The sequence below is a fragment of the Ricinus communis genome, chromosome 1 (genome assembly GCF_019578655.1).
Source record: "Ricinus communis isolate WT05 ecotype wild-type chromosome 1, ASM1957865v1, whole genome shotgun sequence".
Taxonomy (NCBI): domain Eukaryota; kingdom Viridiplantae; phylum Streptophyta; class Magnoliopsida; order Malpighiales; family Euphorbiaceae; genus Ricinus; species Ricinus communis.
In genome coordinates, this window is record NC_063256.1 from 9,919,973 (window position 1) to 9,939,445 (window position 19,473).

The 19,473-nt window shown below is 27.6% G+C and overlaps 1 protein-coding gene across 1 annotated transcript; it reads left to right on the top strand.

The window, feature by feature from the left end:
• Window positions 1-14,851: 14,851 nt before the first annotated feature.
• LOC8266311 (NAC domain-containing protein 43) lies at window positions 14,852-16,610 on the top strand. The gene is made up of 3 exons (XM_015725850.3): window positions 14,852-15,130; window positions 15,281-15,549; window positions 15,684-16,610. The coding sequence occupies exons 1-3, from the start codon at window positions 14,947-14,949 to the stop codon at window positions 16,419-16,421; spliced, it is 1,191 nt and encodes a 396-aa protein (XP_015581336.2). The 5' UTR covers window positions 14,852-14,946; the 3' UTR covers window positions 16,422-16,610.
• Window positions 16,611-19,473: the final 2,863 nt, after the last annotated feature.

Here is a 19,473-nt window from a genome sequence, read left to right on the forward strand (position 1 = left end):
AATATAATTAAAAATTACTAAATAAAATTACTTTTTAATACGAAAAATTTATATTTATGTATATTTTAATGTTAGTAGTTAATATATTTTTTTAAATTAAAATATATTTATTAATATTTTATGAAATAAATATTCATATTTTTGCCAAAGAAATTATTAGCGAGATGTATAATTTTTAATTTACTGTTTATTTATTGAGAGGCATAATGAAATGAATTATTAGAAACCATCTTTGTCAAGGGTCTAATTATTAATTTGACAAGTAAGCTTGAGTTGTACAGTGGATAACATTTTAAAAAATGGACAAAGGGAGGCCGGAATCCACCCCATATGCAAATGGAGGTTAAATGTATTTGGTGCTATTATGCCCAAATTATCTTAAACATAAAAATTTATTTATTTAAACCATTTTAATTATATATTAAGGCCAAATAGATTATCTTAAGAACTAAAATCACCCACGACTCTCTCCCGAGCCCCATAGATTATCTTTTTGAAGAGGCCAGCAACAAGGGAGACATATCAACTCGTAGGCAAAGCTTTAAGACCAACCTATAAGGCATCTCCTCTCATATCATTGCCTTCTTGTGGCCCCTTTAAACCTAAATATTCTTTCTTTTTTGCTTTGAATAAAATAATATAGATATTGAATACACACATGACAATATGGCAAGGACATGAGTTCATAATAATTGCTTGTTTGAGCGATCAATTTGGGTTCCAAAGATTCTTAGTTAGTTTCTTTTTCCATATAAAATTCCATTGGTCCTTGTAAATGATGAAATCCAACTGAACTTTGAGATGGTTCCGAATCTTGCACAGAATAGATGACTATATTAATTACTTGTGATAAGACGTTGACAAGATCATAAATCATGCTCATGCTTGAACTTGAATGAATTCAATAAAGTCATCAATGCTGTTCAGACTATTTATTTCACTTGATTGAAGGGTGTATCCTTGATCAAATGAACCCTAGCACCACGATTTTATTTTATTTCCATCATAAAAGGAGACAACTCATGCATGCAGGTTTCTACAAGTATACTAATTTTCTCCCTTAAAAAGATAGTCTAATTCTTTTGTTTTTATTCAGTTTTAAATTATAATTTATTTTTTTAATTGTTACTTTAATAGATAATTATGAAAAATATGATTCACTTATTAATATAGAAATTATCTCGTTTAATTAACCTTTACATATTATAATTTAGTATTATAAAAAAAAAAGTGTAATAAAAATATTTTGAAGAATTAGTGATCAATGATACTATTTAAAATAATCTTTTAATTCGTGTAAACTAAAAATGATTCATGTTTTTGAGCAAAAACAAAAATAGTTATAATATAAACTCAAGAAACACAAGACAGGAAAAAATAATAAGCATAGATCGATACACCGGTGGTCTCATAAATGTTTCCAAAAGCATATATAGTTAATACGTTATTTTCATCAAACCTTCAAACAAAACCGACTTTTAATTAGTCATTTGTTTGTTTATTTTATTGGTTAATGTCTAAGTTAGATTAGACATGAAGGATAGATTTGCACGTTTATGATTTTCCATGGAAAATCTACCAAAATGTTTAATGAATTAAGTTGGTTGGGGAAGAATTTGAGCAGCCCTGTCCCAGGGTATTGACTAGGCAAAGCTTAATGCCACAAAATTAAACTTAAAAATAAAAATTGCTGACGATGAAAAATAATATTACAAACGAGTTTCATAACTATATTGACCACAAAATTAATTAAATTAAGTTTGTTATCCCAGTGAATATGACAGGCTGATAGTAAGTATGAAAATGCATAAATTTGAAATGATGTTATATGAGATAGTTAAAGTTTTTTCTAGTTTAATTAAAGTTTTGAATTCGAATATTAAATATATAGTTATTTTAAGATTTTTGATATAGTGCTTTATTTGTAAGGATATTGTCCGACACTTTCACTCTTTAATTTGATTTTAAATATACATACATTTAAAAAAAAAATAAGAAAATGAATATCCTCTAATATCATGTGTCTTGTAATTGATTAAAGTTCTTCGATCTCTATCAGTAAAGCTATCAGTAGGATGAAGCATCATGCACATTATATTGATTTATTTGATCTTGCCATTAAATTAAATTAAGAGCTCGTTTGGGTAAGTTGTTATCAATAATTATATGTGGCGGTAGCTCATTGGTATTAAATATTTAATAGATTATTATTAGTCGTTGTTGATAAAATATTTTATTATCGATATAGACATTAAATTTAGATTTTATTTAATATAAAATATAATATTAAAATTTTAATGAGATATGTTAATCATATATTAGACATAAAATATATATCAAAAATTTTTATTTACATAATAAATAGTTTTTTATAATAATAGATAAATATATTAACTATAGTATCATATATTATTTTAATCCTTTAAAAAAATAAAAAATTATGTCAGTTATTTTAAAAATTTCTAATTCAGTATTTTTTTAAGAGATATAAGGAATATGCTAATCTTTTATTTTAAAAAACTTCAAATTAAGTTACATAAAAATTAAAGTTAAGAGAATAGTAAATAAAATTAAAATAATTAAAATTTTGATTTAGCCTATTCATTCTAAAAATTAGAGCTTATGATGAAAAAGAAATTCAAATTAAAGAGATTGTGAATCAGAATTGTTTAAAGTCTTAACAGCTATCAGCTGCGATTCAAAAAAAATTAAGCAAATATTAATATCAATAAATGTCTATGGAGAAAAAGCTATTATCAAAGCAGATAAACCTGGATTGGTATCTAAGACAACCATTAACATCTCAATGATTCTATATATGAAAACATTTTAGTATTTATTTCACCGTCAGACACGGTTGCTAATTTAAAGACTCCAAAAGTTAATTTAGCAAAACTTAAAGAAAAAATATTAGATTCCTTAGGTTGGGTCATGGTCATGGATTATAGATTCCCATCATTATTTGATATGTTTAGCTTCATCAACCTTCAACCTACCTAATTAGTACGTAGTTATCCTTATTCCATCTTATTCAAACGTCAGTGTAACTTGGAATGTTTCTCCAGCTCGATCATTAGTTAAGGTTTTGTCATCTCATCTGTAATGATTGGTATTTGATTAAGTCTTAATTAGAAATATTACCTTTGAGAAGAATTGTTAGAAGGGGACAAATCGTTCCTCGTCAATGATGAAACTAATGCTTTATACTGTTGTGTGTGTGTGTGTGTGTGTGTATTTATGCACACAAACAATTAGCTACGTGTATGTGGAAGCTCGCATTTGGTCAATGTCAAGTTAGAACTGGTATATGGCGGTTTAACTAATTTTCCATCATTTGAGCCGCCAACAAATGAATTTCGATCGAGTATAGTGTGTGAGTTGGGCTATTAAGGGATAATTTCTTAATTTTTCAAGAGTATTTTTCATTATGTAATCTATCCTTTGTTACGTTTGGATTATGTTCAAAGTTCAACCAATTCTCATTTGATCATATCAGCATGAATACTTTATCTGAGGAGAAACTTTTATGAACACAAGTTTCAAATTTATGAACTTTAGATCTGGATTATACGTTCATCACTTCTTATATGTGTGGCCTAACCACTTGTCTACTTTTGCCAGAAGAAGCTCGGTGCATTACTGCATTATTTGACCCTGGATTGAACCCACAGACTATCTAGGAAACGAATCAATGAAAATATATATATGCTATGCTCTGCGCAGTGTATGTCAACAAAAAAGAATTGCAAATAATAGAGTGCAAAGTGATCTTTTAAATTCGGCTCGCCTCTGTACAAATCAAGAAAATGGTATTCTAAGCACTAACGAATCAGTAGAAGAAACAAGGAAAAATATTGAAGCTGTTTTTGTTTTTCTTTTTGTTACTCTTGCATGTCCCGAAGCCTTGATCCTTCCTCTTTCTTTCAAACTGAGCTGAGCTCCAAAACCACTTCACTTTCGAAGAAGAGTTGAGCTGGAGAAACAAAAAAAAAAAAAAAAGGTTTCAAGCTCTTCTATAAACAGCAAACTAAATTTTCAAAGTTTCAATTAGAATTTTGGGTGGAACCCAGTAATCATTCAACTTTATTTCGTGATAGAAAGTTATGGGTTATAATTTATTTGCGTACCCTGCTTTTAATAACGCATAAGGGTTTGTCCCTTAGTTGTTTCCACACAATGTACCAGCAAGAAAACTGCATTGGCTACTATACATATTATTCATATGATTATTATGGGTTCTGCAGAAAGGAGCATGGTCCATGTTCTGACTGTGTATCAGAATCTTTCTTTTTTCTTTATCATTGTTATTATTATTAGATTCTTCTACACGACCCACAGCCCTCCATGAGCAATTTGTAATTTCAGCTTTACATATATGTCAATTGTTTAGAAAAACATGAGAGAAAAGGCACGGAGCATGTGTTCCCTTTTTCTTTCTGGAAACAGGAAAGAAATATAGAAAGGAAGGTACGCCTGCAATAATAGCATCCATAGGCGTTTGTCTTCTCCAATAATGTCTAAGCGACTGTGAAAAATAATCATAAGAGTTTATTATTTGGTTGCTGAACAGTTATATATACATAATGGAACTTTTATTCTGTTTACCTGATCACATAAAACTTTATCCTAACTCTATGGTTATGGAATATAGGAAATACGTATAAGCCAAACAATAAATAAAAATTTAAATTTCCACAGAAAAGAATTGAAAAATACCACTTACCTTAGGGTTATGGAATTTTGTAACTTTGTATAGAATAGCAAAACAAAAAGGCGATTATAATGAGACGTTTATACCATCAAGGTTATCAGTGAAGTAGTGTGCTTCTACTATAAACTATAGAGATGGAGCTCTTGTCACTTTCAATTTCTTAATTACAAGTGCTTTGAACTTTACAAAATAATGGAATATTTTCTTGGGTACAATCAAAAAAATGGAATTTAATACCGATTTAGGACACGTGAAAAGCGACATTGCCGCTTAGTGATCCTGAAAGACTCTTAGTTTTCTTGTCCTCTAGTAGAATTTCACAACTCTCCACCGGCCCTACTTAATAAGCTAGGGTTCTTCTGAGCCCTTAATTTAAGCCTCAAAAGATAGTTAAATTGATTAACTGATCTTTCTTTTCTTTAATTTTGGTTTAATTTCTCCCCCTATAAAGTAAGCTGAGCTTTGCAAATGATTCCCGTAATAAGGAAGCTCATATAAGCTAAATATCAAGAAATGCTCTGATCAGGAAAGATATCCAAATATCTTGACCTGGAATTCCATTTCTCATAAATGTGAACATTTGTAGAATATATAAGGTGTTGATTATTAACTTTTTGAAAGTTAATTATTGATCTTTTTTCTTAATATTATATATATAATAAAATCTTTTTTATAGTCATACATTTAGGACTAAATAAATTTTATGAATATAAGAATGTTATAACTTTATTAAATATTTTTTTTAACTTAAAATTTAATCGTGTTGGTGAAATAACAACAACCAGAGATACGATACATTAGTATGTTGTTATATTATATAAATAAGATTGAAGAGATAAAATAATAATATAGTAAGATAAAACATAACATAATATGTATTATTTAAAAATAAATAAATAAATATTACTATATAGATTATTATTTTCTTAAGATGAAACTCAAAAAATTTAGAACTTATTTACAATATAGAGTTTATTTCTATTTATAACTGACCTAAATTAGATCCGCAATTTTTCTATAACTATGTAAAGGTTATTTCTATATAGAGATATTTATTTAGAGGTTTTATATATAATAATAATAAAGGAAGAGTTGATTGATAATTCAATTAAATTAAATAGAGAAAGAGGGTTTCAAGAAATGTATGATAGCTTTTAAAAGAAAAGAAAATTAGTAAAACCAGAATTACATACCGACTTTAAAATTTACGGCTGTTAAGATCAGAGAAGTCAAAGAAAGCAACCTCAATCGTTGATTTGATAATCCATATTACATTATTCTTCCCCGCAACAACCAGGAGAGCAAATTAATCATTCAAAAATAGAAGTATACAATCCCCACAAAAAAGAAAAGAAAAAGAGAGGGAGAGATATGTTAGTAAGTAAAGTGTGAAGTGGTTGCTGTGTCATTTATCAGCCAAAAACAATTATTAGCATTACGGAAATTCAGAGGAGCAATAAAATGATAGGTTATTGAATTGAAACCTCTAAAAGTTCCTTCACTAATTTCACAGCCTTGCTCCATAAACATAAGCATATTATATACACATACATTTTCAGTGGATCGTTGTTACGTTCAGTCTCTCCTTTTCATTTTGATTTGAGTATAATAATATAACTCTGCATGAATAAGAATACAGTATGTCAAATGTTTCTATCATTTAACTCATAGATTCTGACCTTTTGAATTTTAAATAAATAAATAAAAATCTAAAAATGATATTTACTTATTTTAGAAGTAACATGTCTCCACACATACATTAGTCAATGAATAACTAACATTTTCTTTGATATCAAGTAATTAAGATGAACATCAATAATTTAATGTATCAATATAAAAATAGATAAAACATAAAATATTTTTTTTTTCAAATTTGTAATTCATGATTAAATAAATAAGTTATAATTTCTATTTTAAAACATTTTAGATTAAGACATGCACGTGTTATTAAAATTGATGAAACGTGGGATTAAATATTTTATAATAATATTTTTGTATTATTACTAAAGATGAAAAACAGCTCAAAATTGTTGGCTTCCCTCGTCACCGTTACCATCACTTTCCTCTTTAAAACATGATAAGAATTCCTCACTATACATTTTAAATAAATATAATGAAAATATCTTTTAAATATTAAAGATATAATATATATATATATATATATATATATATATATATATATATATATATATATATATATATGTTCAAACTATCTCTGCAATCAAGATAAAACAAAAAAAAAATCTATTTAAGATAACTCTTTTGAAAGTAAGTTTGGAGAAATTAACAGTTAAAATAAAAATAAATTATATGAAAAAATGAGAAGAAAGAAAATAAACAATTAGAATAAATGATAACGAAGGAAAATGAAAAGAAAGGGAATGAGAAAAGTGATGATAAAAATAACAATATTTTTTATATTTATTTTTGTATAATTTATGGATGAATTATTAATAGAATTATAAATCTAAATATTTTTTTATAATTCTTAAATATAAATAAAATTAAAGATTTAAAGAGAAAATTTCTTAAAAAAATTTTAAGTACTGATGGATTACCATCGGAATTAAAAATTTATAGAAAAATATCTCTCCATTTCTTATTACAGTAAACTAAAAATTTAAAGAAAAATCTCTTTAGAATCCTTTTAAATATTGATAAATATAAAGAATATTGGAAAATATATTTTTTTCATAATTAGGTTAGATATTAAATTATTGAAAGAAAAGGGAAGAAAGAGGCCAGCGCTTTATTGTTGTGAAGGTGGATAGCCTCTGTTTTGCTTTAAATTCCCGTTTCTTCATTTCTATTTTTGTTTTTGTGTCCATTTACGACTTACTTTTCATCAAAATATACTCTTTTTGAAGATTTCTGCATGGCAATTTAGGAATTAACGAGTGCTTCTGTATCTAATTCATTACGAGGTTGGACTATATGGCTTTTGGCTGGGTTTTACTCTTTTTTTTTTGTCCTTTTATTTCTGTCTGTAGTCATTTTAATTTAATTATAGAAACTATGTACATACATTTAGGTGGTTGATTATAATTAGTTTAATAAAATCTCAGAAAATTACAATATGCAACTTTGAATACTTTTGAGTTAGATTTATCCTGTAAATCAATATATGTTAAAGTTTAATATAATCCGAAGATACAATATAATATATAATTAAATAAATTTGAACTATAAACATATAAATCTATTTAAGATACAAAAAAGTAAAATCTTAATATATTGATCCGCTTTACTTGCAAATAATACAAAAATATATTTATTTAAACAGTTCAATATATTAATAGATATATATAATATAAATAAATATATTTAAATATATCTTACAAGTTTATATATAGCTCAAATTCTAATTACGCTTTAAAGTAATAATCTGAAATTTTAAATATATATTTCTTAAAATTTTAAATAGTTAATTTTCTATTTAATAGTATATTTTATAAAATTTTGGTTTAATAAATGAGTTATAAGTCGTTTGTATATAATTTAATTAGCAATAATTTAAATATTTAAATTTAATATTTTGATATAATTAATTTAAAAAATATATTTTAAAAAATTATTTTTATATTATATATGCAGCAGTATGAATTATGAGTCTAATCTTTGATGTTTCGAGCATTATATGTCTCTTCCATATTTCTGGTATTATTAAAAAAGATCAAATTAATCTTTTCTTTTTTCACTTTTTTGGGACACTTTCATACAAAATTTTATCCTTTTAATTCAATTAAATTCATTTTTAGACACTTTTCTAACAGGAGAATGATATAATAAAAAATAAAAAATTAATTTTTAATTTAAAACCATTACATCTTAAAATATAATTAGATATATATTTTAATTAAATATTTATGTTGTGATTAGATTATAAAATAAATTTTTTATGAGTTTTTTAATTATTTTTATTTATTAAGAAAAAGTGATTGTCACTCGAAATTGAGCTGAAAAATTAAAATTATAACTGATTTGACAAAAAAAAAAACAAATGGAATGAATTGCTTTTTTCTTGAAAAATTGGAGCGGCAAATTAAGCTTTATACCTTTTATATATATACTAGATAGATTATTTGCGCGATACTGTAAGTTTTAATTATTATATTTTTCTTCTAATTTTATCGATTAATTTTATAATAAATAGTATTGAAATATTAGACATTTAATTAGAAAATAGCAAAAAAATATTTTAATTATTTATTTTATATATAATAAATATTAAAATTTCTTTCATAACATATCATATAATAACATCATCATATCAAAAAGAACAAGTGGCATAATATCCTAATGTAAAACACCTAAACTATCAGGTAGGGAAAAGTTATTTTTCTTATGAATTTGCAATTACCTTTGAATTTTGGAATAGTTTTCCATTATGAATAACTTTCTGAAAAATGTCACTGAAACTTTGGCCTATAAAAATTATATAGTAAATAATTAGTATTTAATAAATTATAATATGTGTAATATAACTTCTTACTTAAGATATATTTTCTTACCGATGATTCTTCTGAGGGTAAATCCGGCTAGAATTCTTCATCGGATAATGGCATGTCTCATATGCGAGTAATAGTAATAAAAATAGATATAAGGAAACAAATTTAAAACACATTCTCTGTTTTTTTATAACAAATATATAAGCATATTTTAAAATGTTTTTGTATGAAAATATTATGCATTTTTTACCAATTATTTTGGTTACATACTGTAAAATAATTTAATGGGGGTTCCTCGTTAAGATTTTTTAGACTAAACAAAGCTATACAAATCATTAGCTGGAAGAAACACTGGAACTTACATAAGATTTGGGTACACTGGAAATGACAAACAAACTATTTTAGAACATAAAACTTAAGGATTACAGAAAACATCAAAAGTGTCGTCCAAAATAACGGTACACTTTCTCCATTGAAGCCCAAATGAAGACATGACTAGTTACAAGGTATTAAGGCGTATGAACAGGTTGAGACATGTTTTCAAGCTCTAAAAGCAGACAAGAAAAAGCACTGAGCGAGGCATGTCAAATTAGATGTGCGATTCGATCTATTTTGACTTTGGTTTACAACACATGCAACCGTTCTTTTAAAAACAGAATAGCGAGTTAGACATATTTTACTACAGATATAATAAAAAAAAAGACATGTAAATATTATTATCTAAATTTCAAGAAAAAACACATACGGATTCATCTACAAAAGTTAAAAAAACCGATAGAAATAAAATAAGCAGAAAAAAAAAATCCTTTAACACCGAATATAAAGAGTTTTTGGAAAATGACAGCTAAACCCCTATGATGCGGGGCCGTTTTGTCTAATGAATTCTGAAAGAATAATTGTCTTAAGGAATTTTTATAATTTTTTTGTAAAGTGACATTTATGATCATCCAATAAGTATTTAGGCTTTTCTCATATCTGCAAGGAGGAAACGGACCCCACATCTTATGATTTCATCATTTCCTTGGAATGGAAATGACACGTAGCTTCCTGTATGTGCACCGTTCGATGTCCCTGCCATTTGTTTCTATGAGGGCAACCAAGTGATTCACCATAATTCAGTGCGAACAGACCTGGTCGAATTGGCATGTGCGACGTCGTTTTCGGTCACTATCTGCTGGTTAGGGAAGGGTCATAAAATAAATTAATTTGTTGAAATTGATTCTGTTGGGTATGGATATAGACTCTCCGGCGGCATAGAATGGGCTCTTTTATTATAAGAATGCACCTGAATTTGCTGAGGTAATATTGCTTTTGGATTCATGCAAATTTCTCCTCGAGGTATATAATGAAAACAAAATTAAAAGTGGACACTCATTGGGGCGTCAAACTATGCAATTAGCTCCGATTCATTCATAGTATTTATATTTCCTATTCTGTTTCCTTTTCGTTAGTGGAATGTTAAATTGGCCAATATCATTGTGGTAGGTGAGTTGGTCCTCAAGTGTTTTTGAAAATGCTCGTTCTATAAATTTTAAATGGGTTAATTTAAATACTATCTATTTTTTTAAGGAGTTCATTTAATTACTATTACCCATCCAGGTTTGGCCATATCTATACACCCAATTTTTTTTTTGAAAAAAGAAAAAGAGAGAGAAAGAAATTAGCAAACACTTACAGCAAATATTTTCTTGATTCCATTAGTTAACCGGTCATTTAACGTTAATTTCATAAAATGACTTTTTTTCCCTTGTGTAGATTTAAATTTAGAGGTGTATATATATATATATATAAATTTTTGAAATCTAAAATTTTCTTATATTTAATTTTTTAAATATAAAATTTTTACTTTGACATGTGTAGTTATTTTGAAACACAGAATTCAAGCTTATTTGTATGTTTTTAGTTTTTTTATTAATTTATTAATTAATAAGTTACATTCATAATTAAACACTGATTCTAATTTTAAAAATCAATATATTAATAATAAAATTTATTTTATTATTAGATAATGATTAGTTTTATAATTAAATAAAATAATTATAAAAGTAGCATATTAATTATATTTTACATTATATTAACTAATAAATTAGTTTTCTAATTAGATAATGATTGTTTTAAGAGATAGTATATTAATTATATTTTAATATTATATTTACTAATAAATTAGTTTTCTAATTAGATAATAATTCTAATTATAGAAAATAAAATTTTAAATATTGTATTGACTAACAAATGAACTTTTAAGTATATAATAATTTTTAATTTTAAAAGATAATAATATCAATTATATTTTAATAGTTTCAATTTTATACAATATTAGACTTAATTAATAAATATTTCTAAAATATTTCTAAAATAATTCTTATATTATTGAACTAATAAGGATATTAAAAAATAGTTAGTTTGTTATTATTTTTTAAAATATTATAAATTAAGATTTTATTAAATTGTATCTATAAATTTAATTTTATAATTGAAATAATTATAACGGTTATGCAATATAGAGTAAAAAGCTAATACTATTTATTTCCATTATCATTTTTCCTATTATACTATTATTCCGATATTAAAATAAAAAAAATAAATTATGTAGATTTCAACTCTCCTTTTCTATGACAGTAAGTTATTTTAATCTAGCTATTTTTTTTTTAGAAAATCTAACTTTTTTAATGTTCAATAATAATTTTTTTTTTAATTTTCAAGAAAGATGACTTTAACGTATTACCTATAAAATAATTTTTAAAAAAATCTTTTCATATAAATATAAAAACATTATTAAAATTATCAAACAAGCTTGTCACCAATGTATCCAAATCACGATGGCAGATTCTTATGTGTAAGAATATATTAAAATCTCCCGCTACTTTATCATATTATGTTAGATGCTCCTTCCATTATATTTTCTATTAGCTGATAGTCAATTTTAATTAAAATGTTAAATTTACCCTTTAAATTTATTCCTTTAATTAGTAATTTATAACAATCTATAATATATTGGTAGGACCATTAGAGGTGGTAAGGTATTACATAAAAAAATTTAACGTAAGACTCAAATTCGAAACCTTAGTTAAATTAAATGATACATATACAATCTCATCTATACGTTATTTGATTATATTTAACACTATTATCGCTATTTTTTAAAATATTCTTTTTTAATTTCTTTTTTCATTTTCTTTTCATGAACTCTAAAACAATTGTGTCAAATTTGAATTTATTAGGTTTAAAGATTGGGATTTTTGGGCTTCATAAATTGAACGATGTGCTTCTTCTTTCTCCATCTTCCTTTTCTTCTCTTTCAGAATTTGGATTTATCCAGCTGATGACATTCTAAACTTAAGTTATTTTTGTTAATTTTACTGTTAGATTTTTTTTTGATACATCGATCATTTAAACTTAAGTTTAGAATGTAGTGGCTTTCTCGATCCTCCAACATCTTTCCACAAATATTAGCAGTAGTTTTTGGAGTGACATCGCCAGAGATCTCCATTGCTATTCTTCCTACTTTCAACCACCACCACTACATTACAAGAAATAGGTTTTGGGGTTTGCAAATTTTGATCACAAATGAGAAATTTTTCATTTTGGATTTGTTGTTCAATTCTCACTCTCTCTCTCCTTAGTGCTGTGTAATTGCAACTAGAGTATAATTTATTTGTTTCGCATCTCAATGTTGCAATATTCTAGAGACAGAGTGTTTCGTCAACGTCGCTGTTAGTGTTATCATCTTATGGAAACCAGATTTTCGCCGCATTACCTGACCTCTATATCGTCGTGCTTTCATGATGAAGAGTGTAACGAAAAACTATCCTTCTTGTACTTTTTGGCGACGAAGCTGCAACTTTTGGTTATGCAACTTTTCATAACTAAACAGCAGCTGATTTGTTTAAGATCATTAATTTAAGTTGTGGGAATTTTTCTTTTATCATAATTTTCAGGAAAAGAAGAAAAGTTTTGTGTCTCAGCTTTGAATTGTTTGACGATAACGGATTGACTCTAATTATTAGTTATTAGAAGATCTGGAAAAAAGAAATAGAAAAAGAAAGAACAACTTACTTTAGTTGTACCCAATTCATTTATTACTGGTTTGAACAAAAAATTTATAGATTATTTAGTCAAGATTTAGAAGCATAGGCTAATTAAGGGGTAAATTACTGTATCAGTTTTAAACTTCTGACCTAATATTAAAGTGGTAACAATACTTTTTTCTAATCAGTATTTTTATTTTTATTTCTGTTTTAATTTAGAGTACCTATACTTTTCCAATTTATTTTTACTAATGTATCCAATTCGTCTAATCAGCAATGCTAACTCGCTAATAATAAAGAAAACTATTGCATAAGGCTTGGTGTATATTCCCACCTATATACTAAATTAATAGATGATTAATATATATTCACTAGTTTTAAAAAATAAAGAATGTGTTTATTATCCAATATCAAAATGTAAAACTCATATATACATATTACTCTCATATTAGTTGTGGTATATATATCAAGTTTAAGTAAGAATTTCTCAATAATTTATTCTATTAATCACGTGGGATGTATATTAATTTTTTTTAAAGGTAGGCACCATATGTTTATTAGGATAAGTTAATAGTGAGCTGACATTACTAAAGTGTAAGTCAGCACGAAAAAATTATTGGTATCCTAAATTAAATCAAAAATAAAAATATTGATATAAAAATAATAAAAAATATTAATCCTATATAACCCATGAATAAAAATTATTCCTAAGCTATATATGTGTAATTTTTTTACATATTTTATATTTAAATATAATAAAGTTTTTGTTGACTCACTAATTACTTTTAGTAAACAAAAACTTGACTTGCCACGTTTTTTATTTCATTTTAAAATTTTAAAAATTATCAAAAAATAATATTAAAAATAAATAAAAAATATAAATATTATATTTTAGAATTTTAAATAATTAAATAAAATTATCAAAAGGTGTAATACCATTAAAATATATGAAAATAGTTCGAGTTCCCATTTAAAAAGAGAAGAACAATCCAAGTTAATTAGAATAAAATAAATAAAGATATTTTCTTTTAAAGAAAAGATAAATAAAGATATTTATATTACATTCTTTTTGGTTTATAAAAGAAACTCCTAGTGGTTATTCCCTCTTATATATAAATTTTTGGATTTTTATGTTCTCTTTTCCTGAAGGGCCACGATAGCTCAATGCCGACCCCATAATCTCTTTCTTGTTGCGGTGGTTGCACGAGCAAAACAAGAGGGGAGAGGGAGAAGGGAGACCCACCTCCATTATCTTTATTCTTGTTGTGGTGGTTGCAGAAATAGAATTAGAGAGGTCTTCTGTGGTTGTTTAAGAGGTGCTTTTCTATGGAGATTTTAAGCTCAAAGGTCGCAATTGCGATGGAGGCTTGCCTGCTGTTCTCTATTGTTGCTAACAATGTCCATGTGGACATCTCCTACCCTACTTTATATTTGGGGCCCATTTTTAATATTTTCCAAAAACGAATTCCCTCTCGCCATCTTTGTAGGTAGGTGGCTCTTCTCACTAGTATAGTAAAACTAACCCCACTTCAACTCTGTTTCTATATGCTTGTCTCCTCTACACACATGAAAAAACTAATTATAATTTTTCTCATCTGTATTAATTCTTTTGGCGTTTTATGTCCTACACCACTTATATATATTTATATAGTATGCATATACTCGTTTTGGTATACTATATCATCACCCCGTCCCGTTCTATATTTTCTTCTATATATCTCTCTCCCTCTCTCTCTCTCTCTCTCTCTCTCTATAATAAATGCCAGAAAACATGAGTATATCTGTAAACGGGCAATCGCAGGTGCCTCCTGGTTTTCGATTTCATCCTACAGAAGAGGAGCTCTTGTATTACTATTTGAAAAAGAAGGTTTCATATGAGAAGATCGATTTGGATGTAATTCGTGATGTGGATCTTAATAAGCTAGAGCCGTGGGATATACAAGGTGCCCATGAATTCTTTCTTTCTTCCTATATCTCAATTATCCGAGAGATCTTCACCTTACACTGAGTTTTAAATATGTATATATTTGCAGAAATTGTAGCGACGACATATATGCATATGCCATGCTAATTTGGAATTGTGTATTTTGCAGAGAAGTGCAAAATAGGAACCACCCCTCAAAATGACTGGTACTTCTTTAGCCATAAGGACAAGAAATATCCAACCGGAACGCGCACGAATCGTGCAACTGCTGCTGGGTTTTGGAAGGCCACTGGCCGTGATAAGGTGATATATAGCAATGGTAGGCGCATTGGGATGAGAAAGACGCTTGTCTTCTACAAAGGTCGAGCCCCACATGGCCAGAAATCTGATTGGATTATGCATGAATATAGACTGGACGACAACATTGTCGACACTAATGTATGTAAGCCATTTAATTACTTTGATGTTCATTAATAAATCCGAATATTTAATAAGCAAAGTAACATCACCTATTATTCCTGTTTCAGATTAAGATTAAGTTGATTTTAATATTATTGTATTTTATGTCAAAGGTTTCCAATGTTATGGGAGAGGCAGCACAAGAAGAGGGATGGGTAGTCTGCCGCATCTTCAAGAAGAAAAATCACCATAAAACCCTAGACAGTCCTTTAAGTTCATCGTCCTTTTTTACAGAGGCAAGGACCCAAATATTCAATTCTTGCAATGAAGGAGCTCTAGGTCAAATACTTGAAGAATACATGGGTAGGACATGCAAGGAAGAGAACGAAGCAAACAATTGTGTAAGATTTCTAAGGCCAATCGATACAACAATTAACAGCGGCAGCAGCTACCATGACAAGTTCATGAAACTTCCAAGCCTAGAGAGCCCAAACTCAAGCAGTAGCCAAAACGCTTACCCACCAATGATCAATAATAATGAAAGTTCGGTATCCAACCAGTTGAACTCCATGGATGCCAATAACTCATCACTTTATCCATTGGAGTCCGGCATAACCAACTGGGCAGCTCTTGATCGTCTAGTTGCATCTCAACTAAATGGCCAAACTGAAGCTTCAAGGCAATTGGCCTGCTTCAGTGACCCCACCATGGTCTACTGCAACCCCATCAATCAACCCCACCATGATCTCCAAGTGCCAACTCTAAGGCAATCATTCTCACTACCATCCAATAGGCCAGCATATCATGGAGCTCATCAAGATTACAACAATGAGATTGAGCTATGGAATTTCACCAATCGAACATCCTCATCGTCTGACCCCTTATGCCACGTTTCGAAATCTAGTGTATAATAGATTAAAACCCTACATTTTATAATCATATCATAGTTGTTAAAGTCATAAAGGAGTATTATTACAGGAGTACTAAATTAATTATGTGATAGTATTAAGTGATATATATCATAAATAAAGTAAAGAGTTTTTCTTAGATGGGGTGGCATTGTCAACCATTATCTTTTACTTAATCAATATGTCTATTGTTTTTTTGTTCTTAAATCGCAATAAATTGTTATCTAGAAACATTTTTAGCTAGGTAGCTAGCAATAATATTATGGTTGGCATGATAATATGTGTCTAACAGCAGTAATAATTCTATCTTTTAATAGATGATGATCAAGTTAGTCATGTGTGTAATTATACTCGAGTTGTCACATGGTTTGTCGGTTTATGCGAGGAGCTAAGAACCAGTGGTTCGATTGGTCCATGCAATATTATCAGAAAAGACTGTGGGTCATGGGTTTTTGGCTAAATACGACTAGCTATATATATATATATACACACTTCATATATAGGGAAAGAAAGATGGATTCTTGCTGCTTAACACTGTTTCGATATATATACCAAGTCTGGAATTGAAAAGAGAGACAAAAAGGTCCAAAAGTGAAGCCTTTTCACAAAAAAAATTTACTAGTTTTACTGTATGCACTAAAATTAATTAGTATTTTATACATAATATATGCTAAATATTAATTAGTTTTGATGCACAAAACGGATATATTGTATCAAGACTAAGCAAATATCTCTAGATTAGACAAGTATTTTATTAACAGGAAAAAGAGAAAGTATTATAGTTGAGATTCGTTTGGTGACCTGGTAGTTAGAGAATTCCTGGAGGGAAAGAGAGAAAGGAAATTCGTTCAAACTACAAACACTTGGAAATTGTGGGAAATGACAAAAAAAAGGAAGAAATACATTATTTAATAAGCAGTAAATAAATCTATATGGGTTACCCAAATAGTGTAAATTCAATGCCCATATAATTTTTTCAACTCTAGTTTGGACTGTAACAATAAACATCATTTTCCTCCTAAAAAGAAAAAGTATTTTTCAAAATTTGAGAAGGAAGCGGGTTTACTTAATATAGTAAGTATTCTAAGTAGAATTGCATCTTTGTTACGGAAAGAAGATTATGAGAATTAATTTACATCAATTGCTAAAAGTCTATGGCTCAATGTTCCTCTCCAAACTAATCTTACGAGAGAAATCAATGCCATTCTGTCGTAAAATAAATTATTCCATGGAAGGAAAATACAGAGAGAGATGATGCAGCTGTTTAAAGCTGAAGAGAAAAGAAGCGAAAGGGGAAAAAAGGGCAAAAAAAAAAAAAAAAAAACAGAGGTTACCGCGATTCTAGGCCATGTCACCAACCGCTAAAATACGAAAAAGCTCAAAGGCTTTTAATTAGGCTTTTGAATACGTACTTTTAGTGACCAATGACTATCAGACAAAGACCAACTTTTGACGTACATTCTTTACTTTTTTCTTTTCTTAATATAAGATTTTAAATAGAAATACTATAAAAATGATTTTGATTAGGGAGATATAAACTTATTATTTTGTGTCGAGAAAAATAAAAATGTAAACGTTTTCTATTGTGAAAAAGAAAAGATAACAAAAGGTAATTTTAAAAGTTATTTTTATATTTATTTTATATCCTCATCTTATTGCTATAGTCCCATTGCCTTCCTAAGTTTCAAAAATGAAAAAAAAAAAAATAATAATAATAATAATCTTTTTTTCAATCTAAATAAACACTGTTACAGATTTGTATCATTAACATTGTTGTTTAAAAGAAAGTATTCAAGCAAAACAACCTTCTCCTTACAGACCAAAAGAATCTCTTATCATTTTAAGGAAAAGACATGAAATACTATCGAAACTTGGACATTCAATAACAACAGCAATGTCTGTGGTTGATTCAGATTAATGTCCAATATATGATAATTAAAATTGATACATTTACAATCAAGTGAACACGTGAGTGTTATTATAATTAATATAAGTTAGATTCGTACATTTGAATGGAATACTCGACAGTAAATATGAGTGTTATGTAAGAAATGACGTAAAAGAGTTCAAATTTTATTTTTTTAATGAAAGGGAAAGAATAGTTGATTTTAGTTTAATTGGGTGACAATAGAGTTAGAGTTAAGGAACAAGGTTGAGTCGAATCAAGACTTAAAATTAAATCTCTAACCTGTCAACTGTTGCTTTTGCAAGGGAATCAAGAACTTGGTTTGCGGTTCTGGACACACGACATGAGTAAAAGAAATTGACGGGAAAGTTAAAGTTCTTCAGCATGAAAGTTGAAAACGTGTTAAAATTCCTATTAGCACGAGCAATTAGAGAATCAAAATCCTCTTTTGTCGAGCCAAGCCAGAACAGGATCCAGGAAGACGTATAGTTACTGCTGGACAATATATCTTATATATTTACAAACTTGATTTAACCCCTTGTTTCCACTTTCTAAGCACAGCCATCTTAGCTTAAGAAATCTGGCCTACAAATTTTAAGTGGTATGAAGGACTGAAATTTTATATATATCTATCTAAATATGGACTGAAATTTATTTTAAAAGATAATTTTTTTTTATATTTCACTTTTAAATATTATTTTTGATATATATATATATATATATTTATAATTAACTTAAAATATGCCATGCATGATTTTTACCGGTAGTAAAATATTTTTTAATATTCTAAAAAGTGCAAAATACAGGTGTTATGCAATAAATGAAAAGTATAAGAAATAGCAGAAATATCATTTTCTAATGAACTAATTAAGCAGGTGTAAATTTGCCGCATATTAGAGGAGCGAAGAAATATATATGTTCCTGAAATGATATGTGGTTACTGATTGGTCAATATAATTACAAATGGAAAACAGTCTGGACTGGAGCATCTTCTTAGACTGTCATGTTATACGGAAATTTACTTAGTCAATGGAGTAATGGACCTTTCCCCTAACAATCACAACTTGGATGGGACCATTTTTAGTTAGATTCCTAATTCATGTAAATCTTTTTTGCACTGTTAATAATATAAGCATCAGTTTCTGTTAC